Source organism: Osmerus mordax (genome assembly GCF_038355195.1).
Source record: "Osmerus mordax isolate fOsmMor3 chromosome 7 unlocalized genomic scaffold, fOsmMor3.pri SUPER_7_unloc_2, whole genome shotgun sequence".
In the NCBI taxonomy this organism is placed as follows: domain Eukaryota; kingdom Metazoa; phylum Chordata; class Actinopteri; order Osmeriformes; family Osmeridae; genus Osmerus; species Osmerus mordax.
Window position 1 is genome coordinate 20,933 of NW_027120349.1, and position 18,927 is coordinate 39,859.

The following is an 18,927-nucleotide window of genomic DNA, read 5'->3' on the forward strand; positions in this document are numbered from 1 at the left end:
TCTGTTTCTGCCTGTTTCCTGATGGCTTTTCGTGCACAGGCTGTTACATTTAGTTGCCAGTCAGTCGTATCATGGGCCTTTCACCCCAGCTGCAGGGAGTTTGTCTGATGCTCCACAGGAAAGAAGTCTAACAGGATAAGGTAGATATCTATGGATTGAAAACGCTAGATCGCTTTTTTGCAGTTGTAAGACACGAGATAGCATATTTATTTGGAAATGCGTTAGATAAAATTCTGATGGGACAAAATGACAGATGAAAGAAACAGATGCAGTAACAGTTCTGCAGTATTGTCAGAAAACAATCGATGCTCTCGTTTCTGATCCAGCAAGGCAAACACTACTGTGCCTTTTTATACTGTATCATTCCATAAAATAAACATTCACAAACAAGACCCATAAGCTTCATTAAAGTAACAAGACATTTGTTAGATAAAATACATTAAACTGGTTTAATTTGTAGGAAAGGACAACAGCAGTACAGTACTATTCCAACCTGCAGTCCCAATCTGGTGAGCAGCCAATTCTTGACTTAACATTTCTCTCCAAGACAACATGGATGGTTCACACTGAATTTCATGTAAACAATATCGTAAGACACGAATTTGGTCCCTTTTATTCAAAGTAGCGACAAAATTGAATGTTCCCTGAATAGAAAGTTTGAATTTGAACTGGAGAATGTCCCTGGGCCTAGTGCAAGGTTTTCAACAAGGACAAGATTCAGTGTATTCATGACTAAAACATACAATGACCAACAGTGACATGTACAGTACATGGGCATCATGCAGTTAATGGATATGCTTAAAAATTAAGGGCACTCACAACTTATGTATATCTATTGCAAAGAAAAGTATTTTTACTATTTACATGTGCTTTAGTTAACGTTGTGCTTGTGATGTGATATCCTACACAGCTTCTGTATGGTGTTAGTTAATAATGCAGATCATGCCTATTTCAGTATACTACAGTCTACTCATGTCTCTCTTTTCTTTGATTTACACATACTTATGTTGAGACATCTTGGTAGAGTCTTGATATTGGCTCAAGCAAGGGACTAGACAGCAAAATGGATGTGGTTCTCATGTCTAGGTCACTGAACTGATGTGAGAGAACTGGAGTGGATGTAAATAACACGCAAGTGAGGCTGCATTTACTGTAAACTGCCTTGAGGATCTTTCTTCCTGACTTTATGTAGATAAGGTGTTACATTAAAGAACGATAAGGAGTGTTCAGGGGTTGTCATCTGAGCACCCTCTTGATTTTGGTGGTGTTCTTTTTTAGTTAAGACATCTGTATCATGCACTGACCTCTGACGTGTGAAAACAACTTAACTAAGATAAATATGGTGGCTTTTATAGAAAGCTATGAAAAATAAAAAATACTAAATATTCAAATCTCTTAAAAAAATTATATATATATATAAAAAAACTAATGACTGCAATAAAGATCCTGAACCAAAAAGTGAAACCAGGATATTCTATATATTCTTCTAATTTTAACTAGATTGTTTCCGATTGTTTGTAAGTAGTCACGGGGGTAAGGAACCTTTTTTTTTTTATACTTTTGAACAATATGCAAGGTAGTTCTGGTGGTTAGTGCTTTTAAAATAAGGAGGACTGTAATTACCACATGTAATTACGAGGGCGGCTAAAAACGTGTTACAACCAGACAACTATCTTCTACCAGCCATTAGCTGCTGGAGGAGAGAACCATGTCTTGCTCCTTGGCTCCCTCCTGCCCGTTGCTGAGTCCACAACCTCCTGTCAGCTCTGGGAAGAGACTGGCCCTCGCTGGGGGGCCCGGGGAACCCGGGGAGGGACTCATACCAGGCTTCTTGGGAGGGATAGGCGGAGGGTGGCTGCGAGGGGTGAGGGGGGAGCGGATGCCCGGGGAGAGGGGCCCAGGGGAGGACTTCCCACCAGAGCCCGTAGGGGAGGCTGCCAGACTGCGGTAGTCGGTCCCAAACGGGGAGCTGTTGAGCGGGGGGAGCTTGGCGCCGGCCTGCTGGCTGGTGAAACGAGAGAGCACCTGGGTGACGGTGTTGCGAGCCAGCTGCTTGGCTGCGGTGTTTTCGGGTGGAGGGGGCACGGGTGTGGTGGTGGGGGAGAGGTCCCGGGGGGAGAGAGGCTGCGTCTCCAGCTCGGCCTGGCTCTGGAACTTGTGGCGGGCGGCGTGGAACCGCTGGTTGACCCCGGCTTGGTAGGACGACTGGTGGAACCCTGGGCTGCCCAGGCGCTTGGCCAGAACGGGGGAGGAGACGGGGGAGGAGGAGAGGGAGGAAGAGGCGGTGCTGGAGGGGGACAGGTTGGGGTGGGGGTGGGACTGGGGGTGGGACTGGGGGTGGGTGTGTAGAGGGGAGTGTGGCCCGGCCCCGCCCACATTATCCACCCCATTTTCTGCACCACTGCTCTCCTCGGGGGGCTCTGCCTCTCTGGGGGTGTGGTGGCCGTTGACCTTTGACACCGCGGGTGTCTTGGGAGTGACAATCCCCTTCCCATCAGGCTCCATCTGACCCGAGGTTAACGACGCAGGCGCCACTACCGTCTTAGAAGGAGGAGACCCTTTCACCTCCTCCTCCTTCTCTCGCTCCCCACCTCCCTCCCCCAGCCTTCTCCTAACCTCCTCCTCCTTCTCTCGCTCCCAACCTCCCTCCCCCAGCCTTCTCCTCAGCTCCTCCACCTCTCTCTCCAGCTCCCGGCTCCTCTCCTCCTCCCTCCTGATCCTCACCCTCATCTGCTCCCGCTCCGTGTCCAGCTCGGCCAGCTGCCTCTCTGCCCGGGCCTCCAGCTGCGCCGCCCGGCCCCTCTCGCCCTCCAGCGCCCCCCTCAGGGCCTCGGCGGCGCCGCTCTCTTCCTGGAGCCTCTGGCGGAGCTGAGCCACGCGCTCTGCCTCCTCCAGGGCCTGGCTGCTGGCCCGCTGCAGCTCCTGGGTCAGGGCCGAGGACAGCTGGCGCTGGTGGGACAGAGACTCCTCCGCCTGGCCCGCCGCCCTCCGCTGCTCCTTCTCCAGCCTCCGCACCGCCGCTCGCTCCAGTTCCAGCTGCAGGGGGGAGGAGAGGGAGGGCCGGGGAGAGGGCCGGGGAAAGGGCCGGGGAGAGGGCCGGGGAGAGGGCCGGGGAGACCGGGAGACAGAGAAAGACTTCATGAAGTTGCATGGTTTTGGAGGTTTCACATTTACATTTATGCATTTAGCAGACACTTTTAACCAAAGCGACTTCCACGAGAGAACTTTACAAAAGTGCATAGGTCACTGATCATAACAACGAGATAGCCCCAACATTGCAAGCAACCAAAACATGAAGCATACATTTTGAAAAACCAAATAAGTGCCAAAGGGAAGAACCATAAGAACTCATTTTTTTGTTGTTGATTAGGTTAGATATGCCAACGCAGTAAACAGCTTCGTCTGAACACTAGAGTAAAAAAGGTATAAACTGGATTTATCATGTTGTTTTGTATTGTGGTAGTTCCTATGTTTGGCCAGAGGGAGGCAGACAGAACCCCACTCTACTTTCACACCTAGTTAGTTCCCAGGGCCACTTTGGTTCAAATAAGCTGGATGATATTGGACACAAATCATATATTTAATACCCAAAAGACTATGTAAGGACAAGATATATTTATATGATCTAGGTTTACACAAACATCACTCACGTGCAAGCCATAATGTCACTGACATTTTGTTTGACAGTTTGTTTATTGCTTGGCACCACCAAATTTGGCACTCAGTCTATTTACACTGTACAGTTGTATATTTCTAACGTAATTATCCAGCAACCCCCCAAACATACAGATGTTTCTAATTAAAATAGGTGGATTTGTTAACATAACGTGTACATAAGTAATTATGTACACGTTTTATACTAGAAGTGAGTCACTAAGGTGACATTCTTGCATGTTGAATGGTTAGCTAGCATTAGCTGAAGGTTCCCAGTTGTCTGACAGGGGAAGGGACCACACATCAGAACAGAGAGTGACTCCTGTGCTACTGGGCCCAGAGGAAAGGAAGGAAAGCGTCAGGAAGGCAGGAACCCACACACCCGTACGCACACACACACGCTGACACACAGATCCTTTACACCTCTCTTATGTAAGAGACTCGACCTGGAGTGGTTGTGTGTGTGTGTGTGTGTTGACCTTGGTTGGTCAGGGACGGTCATTATCTCAGGCTTTCCTGTGTCCATAAAGATGCAGGCTAACGGTCAGCCTGAACAATAGTCTCCCCTCCTCCTCAGTTTCCCATGGAACAGCCCTGTGTGTGTGTGTGTGTGTGTGTGTGTGGGAGGGAGGGGGGACTAGCTTTACTCCACCCTACAGTGTTCTACAAAAGAGCATGGTGGATGCTGGTTAGCTCAGTCACAGAGAGTTAAAGCCCTGTCAGCATGTAGGAGAAACAGAGGAGAGTGGGGAGGAGCGGGAGGAAGAGGGGAGGAGGAGGAGGAGGAGGAAGAGGGGAGGAGGAGGAGGGGAGGAGCAGGAGGAAGAGGGGAGGAGGGGAGGAGGAGGAGGAGGAGGGGAGGAGGAAGAGGGGAGGAGCAGGAGGAAGAGGGGAGGAGGGGAGGAGGAGGAGGAGGAGGGGAGGAGGAAGAGGGGAGGAGCAGGAGGAGGAGGGGAGGAGCAGGAAGAGGGGAGGAGGAGGAAGAGGGGAGGAGGAGGAGGAGGAGGGGAGGAGGAAGAGGGGAGGAGGAGGAGGGGAGGAGCAGGAGGAAGAGGGGAGGAGGGGAGGAGGAGGAGGAGGAGGGGAGGAGGAAGAGGGGAGGAGCAGGAGGAGGAGGGGAGGAGCAGGAAGAGGGGAGGAGGAGGAAGAGGGGAGGAGGAGCAGGAGGAAGAGGGGAGGAGGAGGAGAGGGGAGGAGGAGGAGGAAGAGGGGAGGAGGAGGAGGAGGGGAGGAGCAGGAGGAAGAGGGGAGGAGCAGGAGGAAGAGGGGAGGAGGAGGAGGAAGAGGGGAGGAGGAAGAGGGGAGGAGCAGGAGGAAGAGGGGAGGAGGAAGAGGAGGGGAGGAGGAGGGGAGACTGGGGAGGAGCAGGAGGAGGAGGGGAGGAGGAGGGGAGGAGGAGAAGGGGGGGAAAGGGAGGAGGGGGAGGGGGGGCTGGAGAAGGAAAAGAAGAGGACAATGTGTTCTACACAGATGTGCTTGTCTGTCAGCAAGGGAAATTGTGTGAGCATGTGGAGTGCCAATATATTGGGAGGTCTCTTCTTACACACACACACACACACACACAAACACACACTTCACCTCATACACACCTGCTGCAGTAGTTTCTCCCGTTCCTTCTCCAGCATGAAGGTGACATCATCACCCTGCGCCGCATCGCGCGCATGCCCACGCCTCTCCTCTTCCAGATCTGCAATCACCTGTCAATCAAACAGAAAACGGCCAATCAGATCACAGAGTACAACAGTACAATACACAAACACACTCAATGTTCAACAACACTTAAATGCACAGCTTATTAAGACAAACACTGAGACATAAACATCTTCAATCATCTTGGTTTCTTCCAAGCCTTCTAACACTAGCTCTGTGAGAGAGCTCTCTGTGGTCTGGTTGCGATTCCACCAAAATGTAACCCTCCCCTGATTGGTTAAATCACTGAATGGACAGAACCAGTAGCAACTGTATGGGGTGAAGAGAATACATCCAGGAGAGAGTGTGGAGGGTAGAGGAACTCTAAACAGGGCTTTTATCTCAGGGCCTTGGTCGAGTCCCATGCCTGACATCATATCCTTTCTCCCAGGGCAGGGAGGAACCAGAGCAGACTGTACCCAGCCCTGGCTGTGACTAAGCCCCACATCCCCTAGCTCTCTCAGGCTCGGGGATGGGTGTGTCCGCCCGTCTGCCTGCCCTTTCCCAGTGTATGGGCGGCTGAAAGCTGGAGGCTAGGACACACACCCCCACACACCCACACACACACACCCAAACAACAGGCCCATTGTCTGAGCCTGAGCCCCCAGCATGGAACAAAGCCTGGAGACAGGCGCATGGGCTGGGGCCACATTGTCCCCTTCACACAAGTCTGGGATGTGTGTGTGTGTGTGTCTTAGTTTTCTTAAATGCATCTCAGAACCTGCCAGTTGGGTCATCATTCTGTTTGTATCCACCTCACTCTCCTTTGTGTGTGTGCGTGTGTGTGTCTGTGGTGTGTCTGCGCGTGTGGGTATGGCATGGTTGCGCGTGCGTAGGGGTGTGTGCGTGCGTGTGCGTGTATCTCCCTCACCCTCCTGTGTCTGCTCTCTGCGGCAGCCAGCTGTCCCATCATCCTCTCCTGCATCCTCTTGCAGTGGGCCATGACCAGCTTGAGCACGGCCAGAGGGTTGGGTCCCACCGCACTGCCCCGCCCCGCCCGGGCGTGCGTCTCCCCGCCGCCCGGCGCCTGCTCGCCGTCCGTCCAGCCCTCCATGGTCTCGCTGTCGCGCTGCAGGGCCAGGAACGGGTCACTCAAGTCGTACTGGCCGTAGCGCTCCTGCACGAACGAGTCCCTGTGCTGCGCCTGAAACACACACACATACACACACACGTACACACACACACGTACACACACACATACACACACACACACAAACATACACACACACACACACACATACAGGTCAGATCTAAAAGAGAGTCTGCAGCATAGTCTGTTATCTAGAAGGGATAAACAGATAGCCTTGTCCCAGTTTGGGGGAACTTTAGGGCAGACAGGACTAGGAGCAGGTGTGAGTTCTAGAAGTATCCAGGGCTATGGGGGAACAGTTATACCCTTGCCAGGGGCTACATGGAAAATGAGTGGATGAGTGTAAAAAAAAAAACATGACTCAGCATACAATACAAAACCCCTCCAGGTGTGTGTATATAAGAGGAGGGGGGTCTCTTTTGTAGACCGCCGAACAGGAAACATAATGTGGAGAAGAGATAACATGGAAGGCATGGCCACTGCCAAGAAAAACACCACAGTGATGTAACACACACACGTGCGCACACACACAAACACAGGGATTTCATCCTCTGACTCACTTTCACTTGCCAATACTTTCACAGTGCTACGAAGAGTTTGACATACATTACGTAAATATGGTCGTGTTCCCGTGACTCTGAACCCTGGGTGTGTGTGTATGCGTGTACGTGTTTGCATGGTTTTGCGAGACAGAGGAGTGTGTGTGGAGTGTTCAGTGAGTGTGAGCAGTACCAGATGGTCTCGGCCTCTCAAACCAAACACAAAGGGGTGAGGCAGGGCTGTACACCCCCGCTAGGGGCAGATGTCCCCCCCCCCCCAGGGGGAGGGATAGGGGTGATGGACAGGGCGAGGGCACACACAGACAACACAGACAAACACGCACACACACATACAAAGAAGCATAAACAGACGCACACACACAAAATTCTATTTTCAGTTTCCGCATGGCGCATGATCATGGTTATGTTCACACACCAGACCCAGACCTTTCGACAGGTCACCTTCCTTCATGTGTGTGTGTGAGTCTTTGCGTGTCTTACTGGCCCATGTGCACCATGGCCCCCAGCTCTGATGCACATACATGGTCTCTAGGGAATGTGAGGTCAGGTAAGTTGGGAGAAGAGCCCAGAGGTGCATACCTGAGCTGGGAACCCAGAAGAGAGGAGAGCAGGTGGGTAGACGGAGGAGTTGGAAATGTACCAACATGCCACAAAGATGGACGAGCCTCCAGGCCTCCCCCCCACATGTGTCCTTCCAGTCCTCATCAAACTAGCTGTGTACAGACTGGGCCTGGAGAATCCTCTCAACACCGCCTCTCTCTCCCCCCAGGCCCACCCACACATTCCTCCCCTGGTACATCACCCTTCCCCTCTTTCTCACTCACTAGCTCTCCCTTTTCCTCTCTTTCCTCTCTTTTCCCCTTTCTGTCATTCTCTCTTTGACCCCCCCCCCCCCCCCCAGGGCACCGCTAGAGAGGCCTGCTATCTGAAGCGCCTTCTTTCACTAAGCAAACAGATGAGGAGACCCTCTCAGTCACGAGATTACGGGATCAGACAAAGACACTGTCTCAATACTCCCGAGCCCCTCTCATTGTTGTGTGTTTAGTGCTTTTGCGTAGGTGTGTATGAGTGTGTGTGTGTATGAGTGTGTGTGTGTGAGCCTCATCGGTACAGCTACTTAGTCTTCTTGTGGCGGAAACTACAGGCAGTTTCCTGCCTGAGTAATGTTTAACCAGACCATAATGGGGTGGGCTGGGTGTGTGTGTGTAGAAGTGCTAGCCTTAGGCTCTAGCTAAGGTAGTGAAGGGGACCAGTCCCCCAGAGACTCCCACTGTTCATTCCTATTCCACTTCCAGATCAAAGGCCTCTAGGAGAAAGCAGCATCCTTTTATGCTCCAGTAATCACAGAGTCCCTTCAACTCCTGATGAGATGACCACAGCACTGTCTTTGAAGACCAGGGCTCTGGGAACTAGCCTACTTAGTCCTGCAGTCATTGAACACCAGGCTTCTGGGAACTAGTCTGCTCAACACTACCGTCTTTGAAGCCATCTGAGAATGTGTGCCGTGCCAAGACATTCCTGTGTTTCCCTGTCGCTGGCGTAGTGTTCAGAAGCAGAACATGAGCTCCTAATGAAACACTTCTAATGACGCAGGGTGTATGAACTGCAGCTAAATCTGGTAACATGTCCCAGCAGTGTTGGGCCAGGTCAGGACAGGACAGGCAGCCTCCATGGTCCCCTCAGTGGGCCAGCTACCCTGGGCCTCCAGGCGCAGGATGCTCCCTACCATTGAAAGGAGCAGTGGGCTCCGGTTTCCTCCTCCGGCTTTGGTAATGACTGTCACACAAAGCGCTCTGAGACGACGCCATTATGACTCAGTTCTCAGAACAGCCGGCGGAGGGTACAGTTACAGCGTAAGAATTCACCATTGTGTGTGTGTGTGTGTGAGAGAGTGTGTACGAGAGCCTGCTCGTGTGTGAATGTGCATTTCAGCACTGACATGGTGGTTTCCGTGGTAACATCCACTCTGATGGGAAGGTGTTCCGTCCCCGGGGTTCGCGCAGGGGATTGTGGGAAATGTGAAGCATCCCGTAGGGACGTTATTTGCATTTGACTGGAAGGCACGCGGGGATACAAGCTTGAGGGCCAGAAGCATTAAATATGAGAGCCCTCTCTCAACAAGCTCAACCAGTAATAAGGAAACGGTATGTGTAGGAGTCTGACACACAGTAACCCACACTCCGCTTGGAATAGCTCTGTTAATTGAATCTCATACCCAAGCTGATTTAACAATTTACACAGGGGGCTAAAGTTACCAGGCTAGCTGCTGCTCTTGAACAAAAGTTCAAATTTATAACCAATATCAAAGTCCTACGTGTGCAACAACCAAATAGCTGGTGTGTTGTCACTTATTAACTCGTGGAATCATCAGAGCTGAGCTGAAGTCATTGCAGATGTATCTGTTATTGTATCCTTACTCTCCAAAGTGAGAGAGAGAGAGAGAGATAGAGAGAGCAGTGAAAAGAACAAGATAAAATAGAAAGTGAGCTCTACAGAGAGAGATCCACATTCGTTTTGAGGCGGGATAAGGGCCCAGTGTCTGAGGGGGTGTGTGATGTGTGTGACTCTAACAGACCCTGACACCAGACAGAGAGAGGGTGCTCCAGCCCCGCCCTGCTCGCCCTCTGTCACTAGCCTTCACCACTCACTGAGAGAATCACTAGCCCACAGCTACAGCGCTGGGGCCGAGTTTGGACCTGTTCTTCCAATTTACAGAGGAAATGAAGCATGGCCATGAGGGCAAAGGTCAAACAATGGCTCAGAGAAGGAAGCCAACTGCTGGCTGCGACTGCTGTCATAGTTGAAAATATGAGACTGGAGGAAGCAGATGGAGATATTGATGGCTGAAATGAAGGATGGAGGTATATTTACCAGATATTTCTTTGTCCTCTAAATGTGTATCCTCTCTGACTCAACAAGCCACACCTGTCAGCCCGTGATGATATCAGATGCAGGTCATTCCCTCTGAGTCTTCCCAGAAGGGTAACAGACCCATTGATCCTGATTGTAGTTCTCTATATCCTTATTCAGATGCATGTCAGTCTCACACAATCACACAGATACACACACACTCTCGTCAACCTGGGAGAGCTTAGGAAAATCTCCCTCAAATTAGCATCAGCTCCTTCCCCGCCAGTCTGCATGCCTGCATGCCTGGTTGGGTCTTAGGAATGGCCAGCGTGTGACAGGTCGACCGCTCCCCTGCGGTGCTAGAGGTGGGGGCCGGGGGGAGGGATGAGGTGGGGGGGGGGGGATTAACAACTAGCAGGATAATGACAGGCCACCTAGCGCACAGCACAGTCATTAGCGACATAACTGACTTTATGGTGACGCTGTGGCGTGGAAGGAACTGTGACGGGTCACATGAGAGCTCCCCCCAGCGAAACACTACTGACGGGTCACATAGGAGCAGCCCTTCTACTGCAAAAAGTGTGTATTCAAAAATATTTCAATGAAAATATTCTGCATAACTATCAAGGACAACTGCAGATAGGATCACTGCTCTCGGGTCAAACTCTGTTCAAGCGTGCGTGTTCTGTGTGTGATGGCCCAGATTGTTAGGAAGTTCCACTGTGGTTAGTATTCTGATTGGGTTTCACAACTGAATGCTTACACTCTCGTGTTTCATGAGGGATACTAAGGAATGTAACTATCTGAGTCAAGTGTGTGTGTGTTTGTGTGTGTATGCTTGTGCGTGTGTGTGTGTGAGGAGGAGATACTTAAACCTCACCTGCAGTATTCTCAGTATTTTCTGTCATTGAGTTTATTTTTGTTAGGCGTGGGAGTCACAAACAATTCCGTAGCAGAAGTGAGTTGCCCAATCCCAACACCCTGACTGAACTGCAGGGAGAGATAGACAGCCCACTGTTCTCATACACCTGCAAGAGAGGGCAGGCCTGGAACAACACAGGCATGTGTCTCTCAGCAGAGTGTGTTTGTGTACCTGTGTCTGCATGAGAGACACACACACAAACAGGCATGCATACTGACAGGTATGCAGACAGTGTCAGACAGACAAACAAACTGACAGACATGCGCACACACACACACACACACACACACACACACACACAGGTGTGTCAGTAAATTTGCATGGTCTGCACACACACACTAAACATAGAGATACAGGTGTAACAAACAAAGCTTTATCTCAGTCGATGTGGCTTCCAGGGAAACGCTCACTAATATTTAACTTTTCTAGAATGTTGCTCTTGGGTAAGGAATGTGTCGGAAATTATACTATTGACTTAGTGGCAGAAGCAGACAGGCAGGACCAGGAAGGACTTCAAATCAAAGGCTTAGAAGAAAAACAGGACACATGCAGTAGCTACATTAGACATTTGATCCATTTAGCCATGTACAACTAGTGCATATAGGCAAGTAAGAACATGAATTAAGATCCAGAAAGGCAGTTATAACTATATATCAGTGGTTTGTGAACATCTTACATTTTATCAGACACAGTGCTACAATAACAAAATCTCAACAATATTACATCATTTTGATGCGTTGTTCATGCACACACACGCACACACACACACACACACACACACACTCTCTTCTGCTCCGATAAGGCAGTCTCTGCTGTTTTGGTTTGTGTGTACATTGTTTGTCCACCTTCTCAATCAAAGGCTTATCAGCACTGAACAAATACCCTCCCTTCTCTAAATGCATAGCAGCCTAGGGTGGAGTTAACTCAGTCACCAAGTTTGATGGCTATCATGGTCGCCTGAACACAGTATAAAGCTGATCTAGGGACAGTGTCAGACACAAGCTACAACAGACATTGTGGAACGTGCTCATTTGCAGTTTAATCCTTTAACCAAAATACCTAACACTCAACGCTATCATGTGTGGACATGTGTGTGTCTGTACACAAATGATCCCAGTCACCAAGAAATAATTACAATGACATCTCATTCTTTGGTGTCATCTTTGTTAAATTCAGGTCAAGGAGCTTTTGTGCAGTTAGCCCTTCAGGCGGTTAAACTGGCTGGCACACTATATGAGCAATGAGTGCTTCTTTACTTTTTGTACTTATTGTTTAACATACAATATCCCTTCAATATGAATGTTCAGGCCAATACACAATAATGGTACATGACAGTCTGTAATCTTAGCAGTACACCTACAACCCAGTCTTTTTTTGCCATGCGGTATACATATCATAGGAAATGACATCAGAGAGAACACCCTCCCTGCCTAAAGGTGTGTGTGTGTGTGTGTGTGTGTGTGTGTGTGTGTGTGTGTGTGTGTGTGTATGAGAGTGTGTGTGTGTGTGAGTGTGTGTGTGTGTGTGAGTGGCAAAACAGTTCTCTTCATCGCAACACCACTTTAGTACCATGGGGACTGACAGCCTGCAAACTAGTGGTGGTGTGACTTCCTGGTAAGAACTGATCAGATATTCAGGCATATATATGTTGTGGTACTAAAAATAGAAACTAGGGATAGTCAGATTTTGATTTATCATTCTGTTTTCAGATAATCCAGAATCTGAAATGAAAGATTAGCATTTTAGCAGCAGTTTAGCATTTGACTCAGAAGACTGAGTGTTTCCAGGAAAATCCGGTGACAATCACTCACATTTTATGTTTTTATATATCACGTCATACTACGTCACGTGTACTGTAGCTACAGGAATGTACTGTACCCTCCACATAAAACCTTACTAGTTAGCTTAGCTAGCTATACCTGTTGGACTGTGTGTCTGACTACACACCGTTAGAAGACGTTTTTATCATCACTCCATGGCAATGCGATATAGCTAACCCAAACTCCATAGCTCAATCAATTGTGTGATTGTCTTCAGCTTAGAAAGAGTTAACAGGGTTTCTGAGGACGGTTGCCACCAGCAACCAACTGGTATCCCAAAAAGCGCACTTGCAGGAGAAAATGTATTCGAAGCAAGAGGAAAGAACGGACATATCCATCAATTTCTTTCTTGACGTCTCTTTCTCTCTCCCGCTCTCTCCCACTCATGTCCTCGTGCCTATTTGTACTGTGCTCCTTGTGATATGACGTAGATGATTAACGTAAATTGCACTTCCTTTCTTAAATGTCCTCCCTAATGTTGCCTTTAGTGTCACTGTGTGTGGCATACCAAGAGTCCAAATGAAAAAGAGAGAGTGGGGGTGGGGAGTCGCCCTGAGAGAGGGGGGGGGAAGAGAGAAAAGAATGAGGAGTAGCTGGGCTGGCATGCCTGATGCCCAGACATGGAGCTGGGCACAGGGCAGAGCAGTCTGGCATCGCCTCCCTGGCACTGGCCCTAGGGGCACCCAGACACAGACATCTACCCAAAGACAGGCCTAACATGGACTGGCCAAACAAGTTTACAGGTCCGCTGGGAACAGACCCAGTAGGAGGGAACAAGGGAAGTCTGCGATTTTGGGGGATGGGGGGCACAGCTTTGGACTTCCTCTGAACTGTAAACAGAGACCACCAGGGTGTGTGGAAAGGGGTTTAAGAAAGCCCCCCCCCCCCCCCCCTTTGTGTGTGTGTGGTAATATACAGTAACAAACATAATTCTGTCAACCGTGACCAGGGCAGAGCAGGAAAGAGTTAGAATGGAGGAATGTTCCAGTAAAAGGACACAGGAGCAGAGACACAGGAGGGGGGGGGGGCAGAAATGCTGTGAAGGAGAAGCGAGAGAGTTAGGGGAGTAAGAGTCCTGCTTCTGACCCTGCACGCATCATCATCTGGGTTACTGCCAGCTTAGATTTGTCTCAGCCTGGCATTGTACAAGTCCTGCTCCCTAAGGACTTGGCTTCGGTTCTCATATCATAGCAACACACACATACACACACACACACACAACAATTAATAAACCTCACCCTGTCCTATCTCACAGTAGAGTTATGACTAACATATTACTTTCTTTCAAGGAAAGAGTTGTTGAGTCATCCTGCTCTGGGAACAAACAATTCCATTGTGGTGTCCTCCATCACAACATCCACAACCCAGGTCAGAGGTCATTGTGTCAAGCGAGGCGTGTTTTGTGTGTGTCTGTGAGTGTGAGTAAACGAGGGAGAGAGCGAGAGAGAGAGAAGGAGAGAGAGGAGAGAGAGGACAGAAGGAGAGAGAGAGAGAGAGAGAGAGAGAGAGAGAGAGAGAGAGAGAGAGAGAGAGAAGGCGAGAGGGAGAGACACAAACGCATTGGCATGCCACCTGTGCTCTGCTAATAGTAACAATGTCAATAAGAGATGTTTGCCACGCGATCCAAATAAACACGAAGAAATGGTGTGAGGAGACAAAATGGCGTCTCTTCTGCTCAGTTGTATACCTCTGGAGCTGGAATAACTGCTCTGCCATTGTTTTTGCCCTGCCCGTTTCCTCAGTTTCCTGTTAGCCATTGAGCTGCACACACCCACACACCCTTCCTACTGATAATAATGCATATATCTGTGACATGAGGTTACCAGTCAGGGACACTACATTGCTAAAACAGTAGCAACCTGTTTGAGGAAGCGAGGGGGGGGGGGGGGGGGGTAGCGAGGGTACAAGTTTGGGCAAAGCTTTAGCTTTCTTGTGTCCGATGAAGTATGAGTCATGAAATACAGTTAGATTCACTGCATACTGCATACATAACTAGCATACTGACTCTTCAGAAATATCACATACCAGCCCTGCTGTCAGAAAGTTGGAGGTAGTGAGTAAGAGCGTAGGATGTTGAAGCGCAGGGTCCAGCATTAGTGCGTAGGGTATTGATGTGTAGGCTTTAGTGTGATGGCGTGCCGGGTGTTGTCACTCACCCTGAGGGCGTGGATGACCACATCCTGAGCTTCCAGCTCTCCCTCAAGGACACTGAGGAGGGTCAGCAACTCTGGTCTACTCAGCGTCTCCACGTTCATCATCTCCCCCTGGACACACACACACAGTGAGGAGAGAGAGAGAGAGACAGAGAGAGACAGAGAGAGAGAGAGAGAGAGAGAGAGAGAGGGGGGCGTTATCATCTAGGAAAACAGCGAAAATCACAACAACTTCGTCTGACATGAAATCACTCATACACTTTCCTCAGACAACAAAGAGACGTTTCCTTCGAGTCTGAGTTTGAATGACGCTTTATGTGAAACTGTGAGCCAGTGTTGAGCGCGGGGGGGGGGGGGGCAGGTTGAGGGCAGCTGGCGCCTCCTCTGGGGCCAGGCAGGGTTGTGTCCTGAGTTATAAACAGGAAGTCATTAGCATATCTGCATGCTAAGACCCTTCAGAGAGACACTGAAGGGCCGTTGTATTCTTTAACAGATTCTGACTGTCTATTCGAATTGGCAACACACACACACATACACCAACTGAGAAAACTGAGCGACGGAGATGGGATGAAGCCTTATTTTTCTACGGAAGAGATGGAAGGAGGTAAACCTTACCTCACTAGAGTTACACCCAGAGGCCATAATCCCCTAGTGTCAGTGTCTCACAATTGTGTCTTGACTTATTTTCTTTTCTTTATACTAAAGTATATGAACCATACAACAAGGTGTGTAGCAGGTTTCCTGACCTACCAGTGTGTGATGGGGATCAAATGGCTGAGCGGTTAGGGAGTCGGGCTAGTAATCAGAAGGTCGCTGGTTTGATTCCTGGCCGTGTCAAATGACGTTGTGTCCTTGGGCAAGGCACTTCGTCCTTCTTGCCTCGGGGGGAATGTCCCTGTACTTACTGTAAGTCGCTCTGGATAAGAGCGTCTGCTAAATGTAAATGTAATGGTACACAGACCACCAAACCTGCCACAGACACTACTACAGTATGTGGACCAAGACCGTATCGCTCTATTTCTCTTTTCATATCTCTTTTCATGCAGTCTCTCTCTCTTTCTCTCTCATTTGTGGGTATTGTTTATGTTTTTTATCCATAGTCAGCGATATGATGCAAGATACTGTCTACTGTATGTGTAGAGGCTTATTTCACTATAGGCCAGTGGATCATTGTAGGATCATAGTGGCATAACCTAATAATCGAATCACTCATGGCAGAGTAATAAGGCCTTAGTTCTGGGTGCATTGTTCAGTTACATCATATTGTTTGCTATATCCTTGGCAGTGGGTTTGGACACAACAGTCTTTATCGCCACAGAGTAAACATGGCCACAGCCTTCTCTCCTCCCAACGTCTCTCCTCTCCTACATGTATTCTCCTTTCCTCCTATGATGTTTACTTGAACCATGACTCCACTGTTCCAGAACGCTCCCTCCCACTGACCATGCTGCATTCTGTGGTCGACCACTCACTCACAGCAAGATAACACACTGTAGCCTGGTGCTTACTTCTAACCCAACACGTCGTAGGATACATGCGTTGACCACGGATACACACACAAACGCTCTCTTTCTCACACAGGGGCACAGACAAAAACATAGTAATTAAGGTTTATATAACACAGTGTGGTAACCGCGTTGGCTTCACAAGTGTAAACTCTCCTATAATGATTAGATGATACAGTTCAGATTGGTGGAAGGCCTTTCACAACTCAAACTCACGAGGGATTGAAAGCCACTCTGATGGGAAACACTAGCCCGCTGCTATAGAAAACCACATTGTTCCCACATTCCTGGGATATCCACTCCATGGGAATCATTCCATGAGGGGTAATCCCTGAATCCCCCCCTTATCCATGCATTCTCCCCCTACATGTGGCCTTATGTAACAATACCTGAGCCCTGACACCCCCCCCCCCACACACACACACACACACAAACACACACAGACACAAACACACACAAACACACACAGACACAAACACACACAGACACAAACACACACAGACACAAACACACACAGACACAAACACACACAGACACAAACACACACAGACACAAACACACGCTTGCTACTCAGCTAAACTGTGCAGTGCTGGATCTCTCAGACAGGCCTCTATGTTTGTTTGTCATTAAGGCTTAGAGCACAGACACCGACGTCAGAGGCTTCTTCGGGAATCAGTTTCTCCTTGACCCCAGAGTAAGTGGCTAGAGGGAATTCCTCAGACTGAGAGACAGTAACAGATTTACGACTCCCGACAGAAAAGCCTCACACCCTCAAGACAAACAGTGTGTGTGTGTGTGTGTGTGTGTGTATTGACCATGTCTCAGTGTCAGGAGAACCAGAGCGATGCACAGAGCATGATCTGTACACCAGTCTCGTTTGTACATCGATCTGTGAGCGACAAAGAACTTCCTGTGGGGTGTAGCACCCTCTCTATAGAGCGTAGCCTTGTCTAGCCAGGTTTCTCCTACCCTCCCCAGTGTTGCCAGCCCCATGTAAGAACTGGGTGGTGGAAGGAGACTTGAGACTAACAGGTCTAAAAAGAGGACAACGGACCACGGATCATTAACACTGTGTTTTGTAATCCTTCTTGACAGGCTTACAACCGTCTGTCGTCATAAGATGTACATAATAGGTTATAGCTTGAAAATGTGACGTTATCAGTAACATTGGATACATATGTAGCAATAAACGAGAGTCACCTGTCTTGGTACTAGGGAGTTGAACAGCCTGGTTATATGTAGATCGATAAAGCAAAACCAAAACCAATTCTGAAGAGAAGATCTTGAAATTTAGCCTAATAAGTGCTGGGGTGCGCAGCGAAAGGATTTCAGTCGGACCAGCTGGGTCTACATGCATCGGAAACACCTGCAGTACCGGATCCCATTGTCTGATCCAGACCCGTGTGGACAGACGACTACACTATTGAAGTCTTTTATTCGCCAGAACTCCTACACAGGCCTACGTATCGGATCATTTACCTCAATAAACAACAAATTGCGACTTAGAATGATAAAATACCCGATAAGCCTATCCATAATGCTTTAATATATGAACCAAGCATTACGAATGTGATTATAGGCAAGCTCTTAGACAATTTGAACGTACCTAATACGAGAGTCTTAATGGTAACATAAAATTACAATTAAAAACCCGCTAGAAATTGGAAAATGTGCATTTTAACAGGCTGCAAAGTTTCGCACACGCTGAGAATCATTGAATTCATGAAAAACCGGACAGTCCCATCCGCTTGCATTAATGCAATGACACACATTGCTGTTGTTATTTTTAGCCTATTATCTATCATCAACAACAAAATGCATACCTTCATGCGTATCCTCCTGGTCGTATTAACTTTCCGACATCCAAAACGAAAAAGGTTGACAATCCGACTATGAGAATGACCCAGAGACCAATATGAACAATCGCTTGACAAGACACACAGCCTATGGATGGGGCGTATTTCAAATATCTGACGAATGGGGGAAGGATTACCAGCGGGGGACAGGGCAATGGGCGGTCCTACCGTTACTGGAGGATAACCCCCTTTGTTCAGGACGTCCAGATTTAATACAGTGAATTTCTTGTCCTGACAGCAGCAGTGGATGTCGTAGGCTTACCCCCAACTTAATCAGAACGTGAAATGTAATGATTGTCAATTTTTATAATAGGTAGGCTGTCACATGTCATTTGTTATGATTTTGGAAATACGAAAATAAGAACTGTTCTTAACTATTTTATTATCCCATGATCTTTTCACGATGGTTTTTAACGACAAAATTGCCTACATTTGGAATATATGGAGAACAGTTATCTGGTATGTTAGCTCCCTCTACTGGCAACTAGACATTGCTACCATGGATACTTTGCAACGAGCAATAACGATACCTAAAGCGACCTTTAACAGTCAAACCACCACTATTAATGAAATATGAAAAGCAACATAAATGGGGGAACCCCTTTCCTCAGGCCTCCAGGGAAATCTGTTCCCCCTGTTTTCTCTGTGTAAAAGACTGATGTTTAATTGAAACTTTCTATACTTCACAGTAACATACATCACAAGCATCACTGTATTGCTTTATAAATGGCCAGACTCTAATATACAGGGGGGAACCCCTTTCCTCAGTCTCCAGGGAAGTCTGTTCCCAGTGTAAAAGACTATAATAAATATTTGAAAAAGATCCAT

General features: G+C 48.5%; 1 protein-coding gene across 1 annotated transcript; it reads right to left on the reverse strand.

The window, feature by feature from the left end:
• Positions 1-179: 179 nt before the first annotated feature.
• LOC136938543 (CTTNBP2 N-terminal-like protein) lies at positions 180-18,126 on the reverse strand. The gene is made up of 6 exons (XM_067231706.1): positions 18,067-18,126; positions 14,742-14,849; positions 6,215-6,487; positions 5,244-5,351; positions 2,617-3,036; positions 180-2,577 (listed from the first exon to the last, which is right to left on the reverse strand). The coding sequence occupies exons 1-6, from the start codon at positions 18,070-18,072 to the stop codon at positions 1,687-1,689; spliced, it is 1,806 nt and encodes a 601-aa protein (XP_067087807.1). The 5' UTR covers positions 18,073-18,126; the 3' UTR covers positions 180-1,686.
• Between the last annotated feature and the right edge of the window lie 801 nt (positions 18,127-18,927).

Excerpts from the sequence above, each read along its gene's own strand:
- LOC136938543 (XM_067231706.1), bottom strand. Across the intron at positions 3,037-5,243 it reads GGGAGAAACTACTGCAGCAG|CTGGAACTGGAGCGAGCGGC; the intron begins GTGTGTATGAGG and ends TCCCCCCTGCAG. Across the intron at positions 2,578-2,616 it reads AGCGAGAGAAGGAGGAGGAG|AAGGAGGAGGAGGTGAAAGG; the intron begins GTTAGGAGAAGG and ends GGGGAGCGAGAG.